This window comes from Chanodichthys erythropterus, chromosome 8 (genome assembly GCF_024489055.1).
Source record: "Chanodichthys erythropterus isolate Z2021 chromosome 8, ASM2448905v1, whole genome shotgun sequence".
Lineage (NCBI taxonomy): Eukaryota > Metazoa > Chordata > Actinopteri > Cypriniformes > Xenocyprididae > Chanodichthys > Chanodichthys erythropterus.
In genome coordinates this window covers 14388591-14407578 of record NC_090228.1, presented here as the reverse complement: position 1 = coordinate 14407578, position 18988 = coordinate 14388591, and the positions used below count along the sequence as shown (strand labels likewise).

Below are 18988 nucleotides of genomic sequence, written 5' to 3'. Positions count from 1 at the left end.
TCAGACTGGGTCGGTGTATGCCTTGAACATTGTCATGCTGCTAACAATTTCCTCAGTGATCAACAGGAAAATGCACAAATAATGTTTCCACAATGCCCTAACAACATTATTACAGTGTGTGCTGGAGAGGCCAAGGCACAGTGCTATTCTAAGTTCACTAACTTACTCAGTAAATTGGATTACCTACCAAACATTACATAATATTTTTTCATTCTTATCAAAAATTAAATACCAATGCAAAGACATTTTTGCTGTAAAAATTATAGTGACTTCAGGAGACGTAAAGGAAGTAAGATATTTCCTGCATGTATGTGTGTGCAACTTAAGAGATGTACACTAAATGTGTCTGCAGTGTGTTCAGAAGGTGGACTGCAGTGCATGTGTGAGGAGGTTGAGAAAGACTGACACTCTGTTTAAAGTTCAGCGTTACAGTCTTGCTGCTGTATTTCAATCTGTCAGACGTGCTTTCCTCCGTTTAGAAGAATAGCTCCTTCTCTCTCCCTCCGTATAGCTCTCTCTTTCTCTGTAATAAAGAGTGACAGGGGCAGTGTGTTAGTTACACTATGAAAACACAAAGCATACAGCTCGCTTAAACTCAGATATGTTTGTATGTGGTTGACGTGCTTAAGCGAATTCAGGTAAAATGGGCAACTTTTTGTCATTCATCTCCATTTGCCAGGGTTTGATTGTTCACGGCTTTGTAATATTTTCTTATTTTATTTTAACATTCTTGTTTAGTTTTAAGACAAAACAGTCCAAAAAGTTGTATAATTTTGCAGACATCTGAGCATGTCCTAAAATGGAAAATGACTAAAAAAGTCAAATATATATACTTTTTTTTTTAATTCCAAAATTGAAAAAGGCTTCTGTTACGAGTGTAGTCATTAATATTTATTATATATAAAAAACAAAACAATAGAAGCCTATGATATTGTACAGCCCCATTTAGATAGGCAATGTGTGTGTGTGTGTGTGTATGTGTGTATGCGTTTGATCATAAGTGTGTGCATTTGATCAGAAGCACAACAGAGGGACACTGTGGCTGAAGGAAGGGGGCAGTGCTGCTGCGTGTGTGTGCGTGTGTCTGTATGTGTGAGTGTGAAGCTGCGCTCCGCGCTACACCATGTCATGCTCTGGCCCTTTAAGAGGCGATCTAGCAGCTTAGAGCCATAGAAGAGGGGAGGAGAGAGAGAAGAGAGAGAGAGAGAGAGAGAGAGAGAGAGAGAGGGGAGGGAGGGAGTGCGAGGTTCAGCGTGTGAGAGTGTGTGTGCAGCAGAGAGAAACAGAAACAGTCTTTGGTTTTGCGAGAGGTTAGAGGAGCACTAGGCAGCGTGCATGTGTGTGTGTGTTCTCGGAGGTCCCTGGGTGTTGGACGCGTATGTTGTCGTGGAAGGACTCCTGCATCTCAGACCCCTTGTTTCAGCATGCTTACTGAGCCTGAGCTTCCTCAGGAGTTTAACAGGTACGTTCACACACTCACGCACGAGACATTCACTTTTCCAAGCCGTACCGGGAGGAGACAGCGAGGGACATATAAGCAAAAGAAAGTGTGTGTGTGTTTGTCTAGGAAACAGGCTACTTTATTAGTTTGTGAGGCATGTTTAGGGCTGGCTGTGTGTGAATGTGTCTGCGGTTTAGAAAAGAGAAGAAAGTTCAATGTGACTGCAAGATGTGTGTGTTTTCTAGACGCACTCTTTGAGCATGGAACGCTGGGACTGTCTTGCCCATATCCCACTTTGAAACTAAGTTGTAAATGTTTTTAGTGTCTGGTCTAACAGGTTACATGTTCTGTCTGCATGTGTTTGTACACTATATGCCTAACTCCCTGTATATTTATATATGTGTGTGTCTGTGTGTGTGTTAGATGGTGTTTGATAAGGATCGGTGATCTCCGTCAGTGTTTCCCTGGAACAACCTCTCTTTTTTTGCTCATGTTGCACTTCTGTGTAACACACTTGGCAACCAAAAGACAGGGTGTTTTTGTACAGGGTCTTTTGTACAACTTTCTTGCTTTGCAAAGCCTCCCATTTGTCTGTGTTATTTTAATCTCTGTCTGTGTTGTTTTTGTGTTTTATTGTGGCCAGATGTCTGCATTGGCCTTCTGTTGTGGTGGTCCAAGGTGGGAAATGTTCTCACCTACTTTAATATGTCAACAAAAGTGGCTTTGCTGCCGAATAAAGAAGGTTTGACTTTAAAGCTCCATAGGGAAGATTATCCATAATACTCGGTTTTAATGCGAGCTTCACCCCCAAACACACACACATTTTTTTTTTTTTTTTTTTTTTTTATTGCATTAGAGCACTGCACTGTTTTACCAGATGAAACTAATCTTTTGTTCAGCGATAAACTCTGGGGTTTTATCCCCGAATTAAGAACACATTTATACGTCAGGAAAATGTGTTTTTAATAAATCATCACGCTCTCTCCGGGGGGAGGATGAGGAGGGGGCAGAAAAAGATAACAACAACTATGAGGAATTAAACATTTAAAGGATTACATAGGAAAACAGAATGTATAGTGATAAATGCAGGGATTACAATGACTTAGAAGAAAAGGATGGTTAAACTCTACTTTCCAGTAATGCTGGCTGTCAGTGGTTAAAGAGCATGAGACTGAGTGTGTGTGTGTGTGTGTGTGTGGACGGGAGCGAAAGCGATGCGTTTGTCCGTGTAGAGTGTATGTGTGGCTGTGTGTGTGTGCGTGTGTCTCTTCTGTTCTGATGTTGACTGTTTCTGAAACACTGCAAGTTTTGGTTTAATTTTCAATTTGTGCAGAAAAAAAAAATATATATATATATATATGAGAGAAAATTATGACAGAAAGGAGGAATATCATAATATTTTATGGTTATGCGATTTATAATTGTTGTTCATATGTTGACACCCAAGAACACAATGTATTTGCTTGATTTCGTCTTATGAATACTTAATTACATTGGATGAACCTAAATTTAATTGTTTTCCTTTGGAAACTAGTGCAATTTAAAATGCAAGAGATTTTGTAAAAAAAAGTTGTAATAAGATATTAAATTAATAGTAAGATGATGGACAGTTATTCATTAAGAATATGTCCTGTTTGGTATCGTTTATTTTATATATTTGACATCTAAAAATACAGGATTATTAAGTGTTTAAGCTATTAAGTGCAAGTTATCTGTAATATAAATAATTGTATATATAATTCTAGGAAATGTACCTTAAATATATTATATTAAATGTATTATTATTAATATTATTATTATTTGGTGTGGTGGTTTGGGTAAGTTTAGTTTTATTAGAGTAGCACAGAGGATATTCTATGGCCAAACTGTCACATTCCTCAAAGAGAGAGAGAGAGAGACAGCGAGTAAAAGTGAGGGAGGGGGAAAGGGGACTTTAACACTTCTCCATTTGTCTCCCTCCTTTAATGGATGGTTGTGTTACATCTCACTCTCTCTCTGTCCGTCTCTGCGTCAGTCAATTGTTCCTGGTAAATATACAAAGAAAATACTAAGGGTTCGTTCACCACTAAGCGTGTGTGATTGAACTTGCTGGTGACATGTAGCTGATGCACTTTACCTCCGTCACTTTAACACGTATTATAGCAAGCAAGCTGCTTTGTAGAGTACACAAAGTATCTAGTTAAAGAAGTGTGTGTATGTACTTTAGAATAGAGACAAAATTGACCATAAAAGCATAATAATGTGTTTTGTAAGAGAAAAATATATATCTTAAAGGTAAATATGTGTTAAGGCCAAAGTTTATCAATACTATTTATAATTAGCAAGTCTGTGGTTGAAGGACTATGTTAAGACTTTTTTTTACTATATATTAAGGGGACTAACTGTCTATTGTGGGGACCAGCCAGTCCCCTTGAAGAAAACATACTAATTAATGTCTTAATTTGGAAAGGTTTCTTGGGACATAAAATATATTTAGCTTAGAAAAATAATAGAAGTCAATGGAAAGTCTCTATAGTGATAGAAACACAAACGTGTGTATATGTACTTAGCTATAGTTTGGATACAAATTTGTCTCCAAACAAGAGCTAAATCTGACAAAAACTCCCATTGGGGACATTTAAGGATGTCCTCATTTGGAAAAATTATTAAGTAAATGTTTTTTTTTTTTTTTCCTATAATGCTGAAAGTTTCATTTTAGGATGTTAGAGTTAAGATGTGGGTTCCTCTGCAGCAATTATAATTATGTTATGTCCCTAATTTAGGTTTTGTGTATGTGTGTGAGTGTGGTTCAGGTAAACCCTACGTTATGGGGACAAAATGTCCCCACAAAGATGGCAATATCCAAAATCCTTGTCCTTGTGGGGACATTTTTTGGTCCCTATGAGGAAAACTGCCTATAAATCATACAAAGTGATGTTTTTTGGAAATCTAAAAATGCAGAAAGTTTTCTGTGATCGGTAGCTTTAGGGTTAGGGGATAGAATATACAGTTTGTATAAAAATCAATGGAATGTCCCCAAAAAACACAAAAACCCTATGTGTGTGTGCGTGCATGTGTATATGTGTGTCTGTGCGTGTGTGTGTTCTGTCTGATTGATGTTGGTTCTGGATCTTCTCTCTGGGTCATTCATTGCAGACTGGCTCCATTGTGTAGTCCGTGTTATGAGCTCTCGCAGCGGCTTGATAACCGTGTCTCCATGAAAAAAGGAGGGTCAGCAGAGAAGAATGCTGAAGTGTTTCCTCCTCCCCCCTTCAGAAGTCTTCCCAGACCTCCCCTGTGCGATCAGCTGACCGTCGAGACATCCTGTGAGATAGAAGGGAACTGAGTTTTGCCGTTTGGGTTAAAGTCTTATTTATCAAGACCGAGGGGATAATAACACAGAAACCATAAGACAACAGGTCAGAGGTGAGGGCCCAGACAATTGCATCATGGGAAGGCTAAGAAACATCAATAGACTGCTTGGCTAAATGCTTTCTTTTGTATCCGATCCCTCAAGCTGTATAATAACAGCTCTGTACGTGCAGGTAAAGGAGGGTGGAAGGATGTTGTATACATCTTTTAGACCCAATTACGGTTGTACAGTCCTATATGAATGGAGTAAATTATACAAGCACACATTTTCACAGCAGCCGGGGCTTCTGGGAGCAAATCACGATGCACGGATAAACATCTGACGGGTTCATAGACCCTCACGCACTAAAAGAAGAGGAGCAGAGGCTGAGAAAGTTTTCATAGAAGTTTGTGTGTGTAATATGTAAAATGTAAAAAACATGAGTCAGTCCAGAGAAAAAAATAATTAAAGACAAGAGATGACAGGAAACTATGCAGACAGATGAAGCGATGACTAAAATACTGGCAACCCCCCTGTATATGTGTGTTGATGCAGCAGTTGCCTTGGTGCTGTGGGCACGACGCGCTCACTGGTGCCTTGTGTCCACCCAGCGGCAAACGCTCACCATTGCCTATTATGCGCTTGTGCGTGCAAACGGGTTGTTTTTGCTTTGCTCATATGACTTTTGATTGTGTATGTGTGTGTGTGACTTCACCTCCATGCCTAAACAGTAATGGCTGACAGTGACATTAGGCTCTGTGTTCTTGCCTTTTGTGGCGACGCTGGACAGGAAATTGGGGTGGCCCTGGAGCCCTCGCGTCAGAAGGGAAAACAGAGGCGGCTTTGTGTTTTCCCTGAGTACGTGTGTGAATAATGAGTGTATGTAGAGACACGTATGCATGTGTGAAATGATTATTCAGTGACTTTAAGGATGAATTTTCAGACAAAATCTCTGTTAGCACAGTTAGCTAGCCATCAGCTATCTTAAAGACGTTGTAAACAAAAGAAAAACATTTTTGTGATGTGTAAATCTCTAATAAAGTCAAACTCAAGATCCTATTAGCATATTTTTTCTGATGTTAGTTCAGGTGAGAGCACTTCACTGTTACTGAGATGTTGTTAAAAGTATATATGCACTTCTTTTTTCTTCTTTTTTTACTCATTAAAGAGTGGAAATGTAATCTTTAGATGATGTTCTGGCAAATTAACCCGCAGAAAATCCAAGTGCCCTCACAGCAGTGGCGAACACTGTGATTAGTGATTACAACGTGAATGATGAAGAGCCCTCACAAGTTTGCACTACGGATGAATTTACTTCAGCGGAGTCGCTCTCTCTTCACTCGCTCTTCGCTTCTGCCCTGCTGTCGGCTGCTCCGTTCCCACAGAGAGAAAAATTGAGAGAGCTATAAATAGCTGTAAAGTAATATACTTAAAAGACTGTTCAAAACAGAAAGAGTTAGGCACAAATGGTTGATTGTGTAAAGGGGAACGTCCTGACGGGACTATCTGCGACTTTATCGTCCTGGGAGCAGAAGATAAAGAGTGAAGAGAGGGATGAGCACATCTCCTAACGTCTGAGTGGATTGTGAGGTATTCTCAGTTTCCTACCGAAGGCATCGCTGTTGTTATCTGTGCTGAACGGGCTGATTGTCTGAACTTTTGGACACACTTCGTTTCATTCCCACAGTCTGATAACAAAGAAGAGCTGACCTCTCTAATCAAATAATCATATTACAAAGGAATTTACCTTTACCTGGTGTAATGATGTTTTTATTAGATTTTTTTTAAAAAGAGTATAATGCCTCACATTAAAAATTAAAAACTAAATAAAAAAATAAAAAAAAGTTTTGTTGGAATATGGCAGTGTTTGTGTTGATTTAGTTGAGCGATATAAATGCCGCCACAATTGAGCGAAATCTGACAAAATCTTCCTTGGGGAATGTCCTCAAAAATATTTATTTAATGTTTAGTGATTTATTGTACAAATTAATATGCATATGTTATTCTTTTGCCTTTTTCTTTCTACAGGCTACAGTTAGCATTAGGTAAAATAATAATTATTTGCATTTTTATAAAAACAGTATGACTTTTTCAACTATTCTCTGTATATCTGAATGCTTTTGATCGTAGGCATGTATGCAACATCCGCAAAGCATCATCAAACAACTTTTTCTGTGGGCCACGCACATCCGAGTGTGTGCGTATGTGACACGTTTAGCCTCTAAATTATGTCCTGTCATTAGAGGCACTTCTGGAGTGTTAACCACCGCTGATGGTGATTAGGTAAAGCTCCTAGATTCAGTATTTAAAGTGCAGCTCCACTCCGCTGTTTAATGGACCCTGTATTTTGAACGATTAGCGTCTGCGGAGAAATGTACATGTGATATGAGAGGGACTTAGAAGAGCGCTCAATCTGTGTCTAAGCTCATAGGGGAAGTGTGCCTTTAATCTGGGCTTAGCGTACGCAGCCGGCGGGAGGGGGTCGAGCGGCACACCGGTGGGGCGGCCATTAGCTTTTAACGATTAGCCATGAAAGTTAGCCTGTAGATCTGCAGTTCATCTGCGACGGGACTGGGTGCAAATGCTAAAGTTCGTGAAATATGAAAAAGTGGTGGTATTTTCTTTGATAATACACCCTGAACTGAATAACACTGGTGTTTGGAGATTATACGGACATCATTTGTGTTTCTACACAAGTACTGTATGTGTTTAGTCACCTCATCCGTATCAGCGTGTTCGGCTTTGATATTCACTGCTGTTTATGAATAACATAATTCTTAGCCTTGTGAAAATGAATGGCAATAAAGTTATTAATCCACCAGATAATGAGCGAAGACTGCTGTTAAAGTTTACAATGCAAATTAAGCAGACATGACTAGCCTGCAAGGAAGCTTCAGAGACTGTTCTTTGTGCGTCTGTGTTGTGTTAGCATGTGTGTGTGTCAGTGGACAGGGTCTGTGTGTTTGGCAGGCCGGCCTTTATTGGAACCACAGAAGGATGGAGTGAAATTATGCTAATGGCTGCTAATTATGACCTTGGAGACCAGCTTTTCTGCCAATTTATCTGCTTAATAAAACCCTCTCTTTTTTAATCCCAACATCTCAACAAGCTTTAAATGTTTCATGTAGACTCTCCACCATGACAGGTCTGCCAACTTTAAATGAAATAGTGGCTATAACCTGCTCACCCGGGGAGCGGAATTGTATAGTAATTATACTTCAAAGGCTCGCAGGAAAATAGACATTTTATTGAACAAGAGGAGCTGTGAAAAGCTTCTGTCTGTGTGCCGGCAAGGAAGTAGGAAAGAGAGAGGCGAAAGGAAGAGTGCATGAGACAGGGAAGAGCGCAAAAGAGATGGAGACGTGTGCACAAGTAGGAAACCGCTAAGAATTAGTTGTAAAATGAATGTCGAAGCTATTTTTATATCACTCACCTATTTGTCCAAGAAATATGGCACTGGGAATGGGAAATTATGAGAAGTTCTGAAACCATATTTTATTTACATATTTTAATATTGTCCTTTATGTAAAGTATTTTTACTACAAATCTCTGATCTGAATGTGTACCTACTAGCTTTCCAGCTACTCATTAAGATAATTTAAGTCTCACAAGCCTTAACTAAACAGTTGGTAAAACAACAGTTCTCGGTTTGAGTTGGATGTGACAAGCAATTTGCTGGTTCTAATAAGAACCGTTTCTCGATTGCCTACGTTTAGATGAGGGTCGTGTGTGTGTCTTTGTTGGACTTGATGTGTGTATTGGGGGTTGGTGTGTTAGAGAGCGGCACAGAGGTGTGTGTGTCAGAGTGAAACAAAAGGGCTCAGTGTGTGTGAGTGTCTGGAGGTAGAGTAAACAGTGCTGGTGGAGGGGCAGACAGGCCGTGTGGCTCTGACGGCCCAAATGCAGTTTATACAGCTGCACTGACTGCTTTTACTGCCCCAGTGTGAACCAGCATACAGCCACGGTACCCCAAGCACACACGTTCACATTCATACAGCCAAATTAACACAGATATAGTCTCTAATACTCACATTCGTGCATATAACCCACCTGTGTTACAGAATTTGTTATGAAAGAGCAGTTGATGTCAGACTCTGCATCATAGTTTATCAGTTAAATCTCACCTTTACAGTCAAGACTGTCTTAAGCATGTCTTCATCATTTCCATAGTAGGTTTGATTGAGGTGAGTCTTATTTATCCCGTCCAGACGGTTAGAAACTTTATATGATGTTTGTCTTTACAGCTAATCTAAACCAAATAAGCATTAAATAAGAGAAAGAGAAACCTAAGCAGCACTCAGGAGCTCCGCCAGATGTGGCTTCTGAGTCAGACCAGGTCTATGAGAATACCATACAGTTCAGCACATGCAAACTGGACCGTACCGAGACTATGGATGCTAGTTGGTGAAGGATATTTGAGCGAAAAAAGTAACTGCACCTATGAAAGTCTTCAAGTACTGTACATATGACAGTCTCAGATTCCACCTCAGAGCATAAAATAAAAGGACTAATTGTGAGATAGTATAATATTAGAAATAACATTTTGAGGTATAAAAGTGAGCTATAAAGTCAGTTATAAAATATATAAGATATAAAGTCACATTGTAAAAAAATAAAGATGCAGTTAAAGAAAAAAAAAGGTTACAATTGTTAAAAGTCATACTTTTGAGAAAGTCACAATTGTGAGATATAAAGTCACAGTAATGATAAATAAATGATGAGATGAGTCAGTTGCAATTGTGAGAGAAACAAAGAATTAAACTGTGATATAAAGTCGCACTTATGTGCAGTAGTCGAAATTGTGAGATAAAGACACATTGTAAAAAATAAGTTGGAATTACAGAAAATAAAATCACAATTATGTGATATGTGTTCATATACATATATATATATATATATATAATATGGGCTTCCCTAACTTAAAGCTTCCATAGCTTACAAAGCTTATGGAGTAAATCAATGTTACTATGACACTGCAGTCAAATAAAATTAGTTTGCCAATTCTTTTAGTTGCAGAGTACAAGCCAAATAAAAGTACTTCTCTCCATCTCCCTTTATCCTTGTCTGTCTTTTTCCTTTAAAAGAGTGGTACTTATTCCCCAGGGCCATAGTAACACTAGCCCCAAGGCTGAGAAGCGTCTATGAAAGCACTTAGGCAATGCCGTAAGCCAGATGAAATCTTATTACGAGAGCATATTCATTTTTCCTCACCATGCATTGTGGGAGAGAGAGTTCATTTAATAAATGCTTTTTCTTCCTGACGGTATCAGAGGAACACAGACCATCATCAAGGCCTATTTTCTCTGGCATTGTCAACACCATATACACTGTCATTAACATCTACTGTGGCACACACGCTCACACACACACACACCATTGTCTGTCTGTGTTCTTGGCTAACGTGATATTTGATGTGCGCTGGGCCGTCTGCACTTTTCTTTAATGGGCCGCTCGAGTCTTTACATCAAACAGGCTAGCTAAACACATTGTGCGTGGTACTGCTACAGTAAATGGCTCTGTGATAGTGTAGGTGGGACGTTTCTTTGATGGAGGGATGGATGTGGACAAAGCTATGGCGTTGATGGCTGTCATTACGCGAGTAGTGTGTGTCAGGTGTGTGTGTGCGTGAAATGCTCCTGTATATGTCACTTACAATTAAACAACAGCCATGTCTCTGTCTCTGCCATGTCTTTCCTGAATGCCTCAGTCACTTTTCCTTTCTCATTTTTCCAGGATGTCTTCCAAGCGACCAGCCTCTCCATATGGGGGAACAGATGGAGAGGTAGTCATGGCGACGAGCAGACAGCGATTGGAGGATGAAGAGGTTGACGGACATGCTGTCATTCACTTGCCCCTGAGTTCGTACTGCAGCAAAGTGTCTCCGCGATCTCCTCGACTGCTCGACAGCCCCCCAACACTACACGCGAACATGGTAAGTCACCCCCCAGGAGGCGTCTATACGCTCAAACCCCTTTCGCACTACGATTGGATGAAGCCCCTCCCAGTTGATTAATATGCATTTGATTGACTCCTCCCACATAACTTGTCTCAGGATGAGTCCCTCCCATTGTCTCTCTCTCTCTCTCTCACTCACTCACACTTTTGGTGTGGAAATGCCCGTCACGCTCCAATGATGTCATAGGCAGTGAGACAAGTCGTCTTTTTGAATGTGGCCAAAATGAATCATATGCTTGACTGTTCATCTGTCATTGTGGAGTGTGAGTTCATGATGGGTCAGTGTAGTCATGGAGGATACAGACTGTATTAGACATTCAGATGCTGTTTGTTTAAAGCCCAAGATGAAATATAAGTGAGATGGACCCTGTAACCCTCACATTTCCTCACGTTAACACGCACCTGAGCTGTAGTATCTCTCAATGACCTTTCCCCCCGACTCCGCTATCTCTTTCTCTCTCGATAAACTTGTCGCCACAGGTTTTGAGAAGCAATTTGGCTGTAAAACAATGAATCAGTACTTAAGGAACTTAACAGTAAGCTAATTCTGCAATTAACTGTGATTACAGGGCACGCTGGACTCTGCAGCTTTGGAATCGTTTCCCACAATAAACCAAAGTCCTCAAGCTTTCTCACTCGAGCGTTTCCTTCGTTCTCACTTTACACACTCGACTGGCAGCGGTGTGTGTGTTTGTTTATGACTATCAGTTCTCTCTTTAAAAGTCGCTTGGAGTAAAACTACTACTAATGTGGGTCTATCCTTAAAACGGAGCGCAAATATGTACTTTAAAGTAATAATATGCCCCATTTACACTCTTAAAAATGGGGTGGAAGGGGGTGGCAGCGATGCCCAAGAACGATTTTTTGGGTTCCCCAAAGAACCTTTTAGTATAAAGTTCTGTGAAGATTATTTTAATAATCTGACAAAACCTTTTTCCACTATAAAGAACCCTTTGTCCATTGGAAAGTTTCTATGGGTGTCAAAGGCTCATCATGAAACCAGATGCCAATAAAGAACTTTTATTTTTAAGAGTTTAAGGGGTATATGAGGCACAAAGAGGGTAATGCCCTGTTGACTAACTAAAAATGTACTCTTTTTTTTTTTTGGTAGTGTAGTATGTTTAGATTCAGGCTCTGCAATGTGTCAGTTTAGTCATTCAAATAGTAAAGTTCCAGATGAAAGCAAACAAATGTTTACTGTATACAATTGATTGTTTTTCTTATTAATCGTAATGTGAATAATTATGTATCAGCTGCAGTGCAGTAGTTGTAATTGTTGTGTTATCTGAAAGACTAGACTGCTGTCTCTGTCTCTCGCGCTGACATGACAGACGTGGCATGAAAAAGCAGGCGCACTGTATTTGATGTGGATTAATAAAGCGTATCCGTCTCAAGCACGGGCGGATTTTGGGGAAAGCAGGCTGGCATGTGTGAGACATTAAGTTTCCCTGAGCCGATCCGCGCTGACTGGCAGAAGTGTTGAGTGAGAGAGAGATTTACACGAGTGGGGACTCGGAGGGGCTTTGTCACGGCAATTGTATAAAGTGATAGGGAAGTGTAAATCGACTCGGCGAGTCCCTGGGTAGCGCGCAGCGGAAGATTACCGCTTTATCTTGTCATTGTAAATTAACATGGCAGCGGCGCACACGCACTTCAGACTCCGCTGACCTCTTCATCCTGAGAGGGAGAGAGAGAGACACGCGTTTGTGACGATGGGGTCAGCGGGGCTGCAGCGCACGGAACCTGCTACAATAGAAGTTGGTGTGGTGGTGCGCGTCCATGGTGGTCTGTAAACTCCTGCCAGGTTTTTTTTTACAGGCGGGAAGTAGAAGGCTTTGAAACCGAAAGGTGGAAAGAGCTTTACACGCAGGTGATAATAGCGAGGTGTTAATTACTCTCCCTTTTGTCCGGTTAATAAGGAGAGGCATTAAGAGAAGACATGTTCCTGTGTTTCATGTTAAGATTTAGTACTTGGATGCGTCAAATTCAGCCTTTCAGTGTCAAAAACAACAAAATATCACCATCAGCCTGGACTTTTGTACAATGTTCTTAAAAATTGCTTTTGTACAAATGAGCACTTTCTATATAGAGAGTAAATCAATTTAAACTTTTTTCAGTTTTCCAAAATATCATAAAAGCTCATTTAATTTGTTGTCATACTTCTAACTTTATATAAACAACCCTGGACCATAAAACCAATTTTTTGAAATCGAGATTTATACATCATGGGAAAGCTGAATAAATAAGCTTTCCATTGATGTATGGATAGATACAACTATTTGAAAATCTGGAATCTGAGGGTGCAAAAAATCTAAATATTGAGAAAATTGACTTTTAAAGTGGTCCAAAAGAAGTCCTTAGCAATGCATATTACTTACAAAATTCATTTTTGATATATTTACGGTAGGAAATTTACAAAATATCTTCATGGAACATGATCTTTCGTTAAAATCCTAATGATTTTTGGCATAAAAGAAAAATCAATCATTTTGATCATACAATACAATGTATTGTTGGCCATTGCTACAAATATACCCATGCAACTTATGACTGGTTTATATATGTGTGTGTGTGTGTGTGTGTGCGTGTGTGTGTGTGTGTGCGTGTGTGTGTGTGCGTGTGTGTGTGTATATATATATATATAGCTTTTGTAAAAATTAACACTTTATATACAAAGTAAATCAATTTAATCCTTTTTCAGTTTTCCAAAACATCATTAAAGGCTAATTTAATTTGTTGTATAATGTTATCTATTTTTATATTGTTTTATTAATTTCAACAGGGATGAGACAATGTAAGGTCTTTGAAACTGTATGAAGCGTCTTCATCCGTGTGTGTGTGTGTTCACGGCAGGATCAGGGCTGACAATAGCTTGGTTGAGCCAGGTTTAGAGGTGAGCGGATTGCGCACACACGGTAGAGATCAGCAACACGGGCTTAAGACAACAGACGAGGCGTCAGCACCGCATGAGAGGAGAGATGTCCAACTCGAGCGTGTGTGTTTCAGCAGCGGGACTCTTGACAGTTTAACTGATAGCAAGCATAGAGGTTAGTTTCCTAGCGCGTGGTGAACGCAAGCCAGGGAATCACACTGCCATGTATTGAGTTAGACTCATTAGCTAGACGCTACCTGTGCCTGTAAAATAAATGGATTTAAGTTAGCATATGGAAGCGTGCTTTATTTAGGAAGAGAGAACAAATGAGAGAAACGCTCAGGGAAACAGGTTGGAATCCTTTGGAGTACAGGAAGGACAAATATTTAAAAAAAGAAGGGAGAAAAGAGGTGGCATTTGGAGGAATGCTGGCATCTGTGCTGAAGGGAGAAGACTAGAGGAAAAAACTAGAGGGGGAAAAGAAGGCATTTTGCTTTTTTGGCAGGAGTTGAAGTGTGTTTAAATGTGCTCCTGTCACACATGAGCTTAAGAGGACAAAAGTTGTTTAATTCTGTCGCCATGCTGCCGTGGTTCAAGGATGAAGAGAGGGTCGTGGAAAGAGGCGCAGTTTCAGCCTTTCCACGAAGAATTGACATCTGCACAACTAAAAGCAGAACCGCCCACACCGCGCAGAACGGCACATCAGAAATGCATATAAATACATATACTCACAAGCACAGGCTTTGCACACTTATTCATATGCGGCGTAAAATCCAACGCACACACAACGAGACGAAGGACAAAACAGGGGTATTAACCTGAATATCTAGACCTGTTACCCATTTAAAGATGGGGGAAAGAAAGCAACACATAAGCCATTAGCTCTTTAAGAATGATGCTTCATCTGTCCGAGACTTAGTGTCACGGCCGAAGACTTTAAAAAGCAAAGGAATACAGTTTCCTCCGACGCCATATCACCTTCTATTCGAATTGTTTTCTAGACATCTCTGGAGAAAGACGCGAGCTGTGGTTTGAAGTATGCAGTGGATTAGATAGATTGGAAGTGACAGGTGTGACCGTGTTTTAAGATGCATGCCACACTAAAGCAGGCAGAGAGAAACGCCTGCCATTCTGCCACTCGCTCCCACTCTCTCCCTGGCTTTCTCGCTCTCGTCCTCCCCTCTTCTTTCTATCTTTCTTCTCTGTTAGTTCTTTAACAGCGAGTTGACAGTTTTGTTTGCGAATGACGGGGTGATCTCGCACCTCTTTGGTCATTTATGACTACAGAAGTCTCTTAATCCCAGTTCAACTGGCCTGACTGGAGCTGATGGGGAAGAGAGGGATGAAACGAAGGGGTGTGTCAGGAAAAACATGCTTTTTTGCAGACAGATTACAGAAATGGGAAGAAATCAGTATGCAAGCTGTCATATATTCCGTGTATCTCAAAAGCCTGTTAAGATCTTTTAAGCCTGCCAGTCATCAGTCTGTTTGTGAATGAGTATCATTGTGAAATGTCTCTCAGTATGTGTTCGTAGCGAGTGAAAGTGTTTCAGTTTAATTAGTTCTACCGTAATTATTATTATCATGATGATGATGATGGATTGTGGCGAGTCAATCTGTGTGATTATATTCAGTATAACTGGATATATGAAGTGTTGACAACTGTATGTATCTGAATATGGTGTTTATTTGTCTATTTTGTGCAAAAGAAAATGGTTGATGTCATTAAAAATAAATAGCATATAAATAGCTGAAATTAAGTGGCAACATTTAGTAATTGAATCATTTATAGTTTTGTTGATATTATTCGATGTAAAAAAAAAATAAATCATATAATCAGCTGATGTTAAATGTCAATTTTTTTTATAATTTTACAACATTTAGTCATTTTATTATTTCTCAACATTTGTCATTTCTCAAAATGTGTCATTATAATTAAATAGTAGGGAAAAAAACTGTTAAAAATGCACGTATTTATTAAAAATTGTATAGAATGAATTGTTTTGTTGACAGGGCCCAATCAGATCACTCTACCTAATATCTATGTATTTGCCACTGTTCTGTATCTTGTGAAAGTCTTGTGTAACTCGTTGCATTAAGCTCTAGCAAATGAACCATCTGCTGCTCTCTGTTCACTCTCTGAGTTAATGATTAAAAACAGATGTCATTATTAAAATCTAAGCGGGTGAAAGACCTGCATGGAGAACTTGATCAATCCTGTGAACTTGAGCTTGGTTTGATGATATTTTGCTTTGCATGACTGATGCAGGTGGCACAGAGGAGCTGATGTTGATAGTTGAGGTGTAAATCTGGTCACTGGATCCAAACACGTCAGTGGGATTATGCTATTGTCTGATTGGCTGAGGCTGCTGTCAGTCACGCTGGTGGTAAGGTAGATAATAGATGAGGATTAACCAAAGATTAACCCTGATTAACGGACTTGGACTGTTGACCTTGTCTCCAAATACCTGACTTGTTTTGTAATTAAACTTTATAAAGGAGATCCGGAGCTCGGTGAAAGTAACGTGGCGTGTGTGTGTGTGTGTGTGATAATTCATCATAAATCTCCACATCTGTCATTTACCCAATTTACAGTATGTGTGCACATACATACATAAGTAAAATAATGTAATTATATTGTATGTATATACAGTTTATAGCATTAGCGTTTTATGCTGTTGCATTTATGAAAGTTTCACTGTAAAAATGCTTTGTCATTTGTAAACAAAATCATGAACTGAACTCATGACCTGGTTTTATTCAAGTCAGTCATTTAATTCGACTATATTAGGTTATCCCAATAAAAGTTGTCTTAATGACCCAGATTGGGTAGAGCCCCTTAAGGCAACAACTGCAAAATTTCATTTATTATAGTGTACAAGCCTAATTCTGAGCCACATTACATAAGAAACCATAAGATGGGAACTGTTATATATTTGGACAGAAGATCAATGCATGAAACATTGAAGATGGTGATTGATATTGCAGCTGTCATGTTGGTCAAGAAAAGAAGAAAAAATGTGGTTGAAAAACTTGGACGTTCTTGTGTGTTTGGAGCTGATTCAAAGTAGAAAAACTTCCTTTCTCAGAGGAAGAGACCGTTCTTGTGATGGTGAAACGATGAAACTTTTTGCAGCTAATGATTTTGTCTAAAGAGACTTCAGACTGACAGAGGCAGAGAGAGAGAGACTTGCTACAGTACAGATGGGCAGATGAGGATGAAAGTAAATCTAAACATGCCTCAACACTCAGGAACAGGACGAAATAATTAGTGAAGGCCTGTTTTTCGCTTTGTTTAACACCCTGTCTCTCTCTCCGTCTCTTTGTCAGGATCAGGATGGTTGTAAAGGCCTGGCCCTGAGCCCCTACCCCCAGCACAACTCTTCTACCTCACCCAGTAAGCAGCAGCAGGAGGAGGGCTCCATGCGGCCAGGGAGCGAACCCAGCTCCGCTTCAGCTCTGGGCACTCCGGAGAGACGCAAGGGCAGCCTGGCCGACGTGGTCGACACGCTCAAACAGCGCAAGATGGAGGAACTCATCAAGAATGAGCCAGAAGGTGAGTGATGGAGAATTTAATACACGTTTTGACACACATGATTGTGAAGTTCTCACAGAAAAAGCTGCTATGAAGCTTCAATTCTCACCTTGTTTACAACGTCTTGAGAGCCGAACAACAATATATAACCTCTCCACTACTGAACATGTCATTTCATGGTGATTGTTTGCGTATTTTGAGAACATATATTAACACCAACTCATGTAATTAAGCATGTTTATTACAAGCTTCTTTTGGTGCCATGGAAAGAAAGATTGATTTAAAGTAGGGCTGTCAAACGATTAATCACGATTAATCGCATACAAAATAAAAGTTTGAGTTTGCCTAATATATGTGGGTGCACTGTGTGTAATTATTATGTATATATAAATACAAACACATCCATGTATATATTTGAGAAATATTTACAAGTATATGTATTTATTTATATTTTTATATGATATATAAATACATTTTTTGTACATAAATAACATATTTCTCTTAAATATATACGTTAATTTGTGTGTATTTATATATACATATTATTTACACACATTACTCACACATATATTATGCAAACTCAAACTTTTATTTTGTATGTGATTAATCGCGATTAATCATTTGACAGCCCTAAAGATGTGTAAATGATTTTGATACCATGGGAATTTGTTTTATTATCATTTATCTATTTAAAAATTAATTGCAATTAATTTATAAATACTTTTGATGCCATTGAGTTAATTTATTAATTTATTTAATGTCATTTTAAATAAAATTCATAGCAATTAATAAAGACATTTAACATTGTCACATCAGACTTTTTTCCAGTGTAGAGAGCTTCTTTGATTAGTGGGAGCTATCTAGCTTTAACTTGTTGTTGTTCTGAAAACTTCCTGGTTGGAGACCAGCAGGTTTTAGGAGTCATTGCACAGCCAATTCTTTCCCTCCAGAACCAGTTTTTTTTGTATGGAAAAAGCACATGGAATAGATCCAGATTGGGCACCAGCTCCGAAATCAGCACTGGCACCCTATTGGTGGAAAAAGTTCACTGTATTAGACAGTCAAAGGACATTGGCACACGTGTATGTCTTATTGTGATGAAATTACAATGTGAAACCGACTGAAAGTGTGAAGGATTTCATGGTGAGCATCTCTGTCTTTCTCTCCCTCACTCACTCGCTCGCACACACTCATTCTTTCTTCCATCTATCTGTCCTTCATTCCTGACTAACAAATTCTGTTTAATGAGAGCTGTTGATAAAGTCAGGCCTTTGTTTAAGCAGGCAGGGATCAGCTGTTCGGAGCCATTGTGTGCCACACTTTGCATATTCATTTCAGACTGATTACTGAGAGAACGGCTCTCAGCTCCTTCCACAGGATCTCTCTCTCTGTCTCTTACATCACACCACACTCGCTCTGTAATTAGAGGCCAGTTCCTCATGAATAATCAGAACCTGCTCCCTATGTGAATTAGCCGATGTGTGTGCAAATAAACATGTGAACATACTGATACTGGCCGGATTGAAGAATAAATGGATGGGTCGGTCGATAGATCGATGTGCGATTGTACAGTATTGTTTTCTTCACCCGTGCACACCGAAGGCTACTTAAAGCTGTCAACCATGTGAAGAATGCAGGCAAACAAAGCTAGCATTCACTGATTTAGCTCTTGCTGTAGTATTTACATACAGCAGGGTTTAGCACGCTCTGTTTTCTCTGTCTTACAACTGTTGAATTACCCCATGCTTTGTCTTAAGCTGAGGTCACACTAGATTTTGCTCCACAGTCTGACTTCCATTCAGGTCAGCAGTTTTATAGGAAAGTTTTACAATTGCATTATATTTTATTTTCAGC

General features: G+C 39.4%; 1 protein-coding gene across 6 annotated transcripts in view; it reads left to right on the top strand.

The window, feature by feature from the left end:
• sox5 (SRY-box transcription factor 5) overlaps positions 1–18988 on the top strand; it is a 193393-nt gene that overhangs the window by 114818 nt on the left and 59587 nt on the right. For 3 of the 6 annotated variants that reach the window (XM_067391916.1, XM_067391921.1, XM_067391915.1), the window contains exons 1-3: positions 1323–1462; positions 10506–10704; positions 16930–17155. In XM_067391916.1, coding sequence (XP_067248017.1) covers positions 1425–1462; positions 10506–10704; positions 16930–17155 — 463 coding nt within the window. In that variant the 5' untranslated portion in view covers positions 1323–1424. Of the gene's footprint in view, positions 1–1322; positions 1463–10505; positions 10705–16929; positions 17156–18988 lie in introns of those variants that run through there. The other 3 variants (XM_067391917.1, XM_067391918.1, XM_067391920.1) reach the window with 1 other exon arrangement.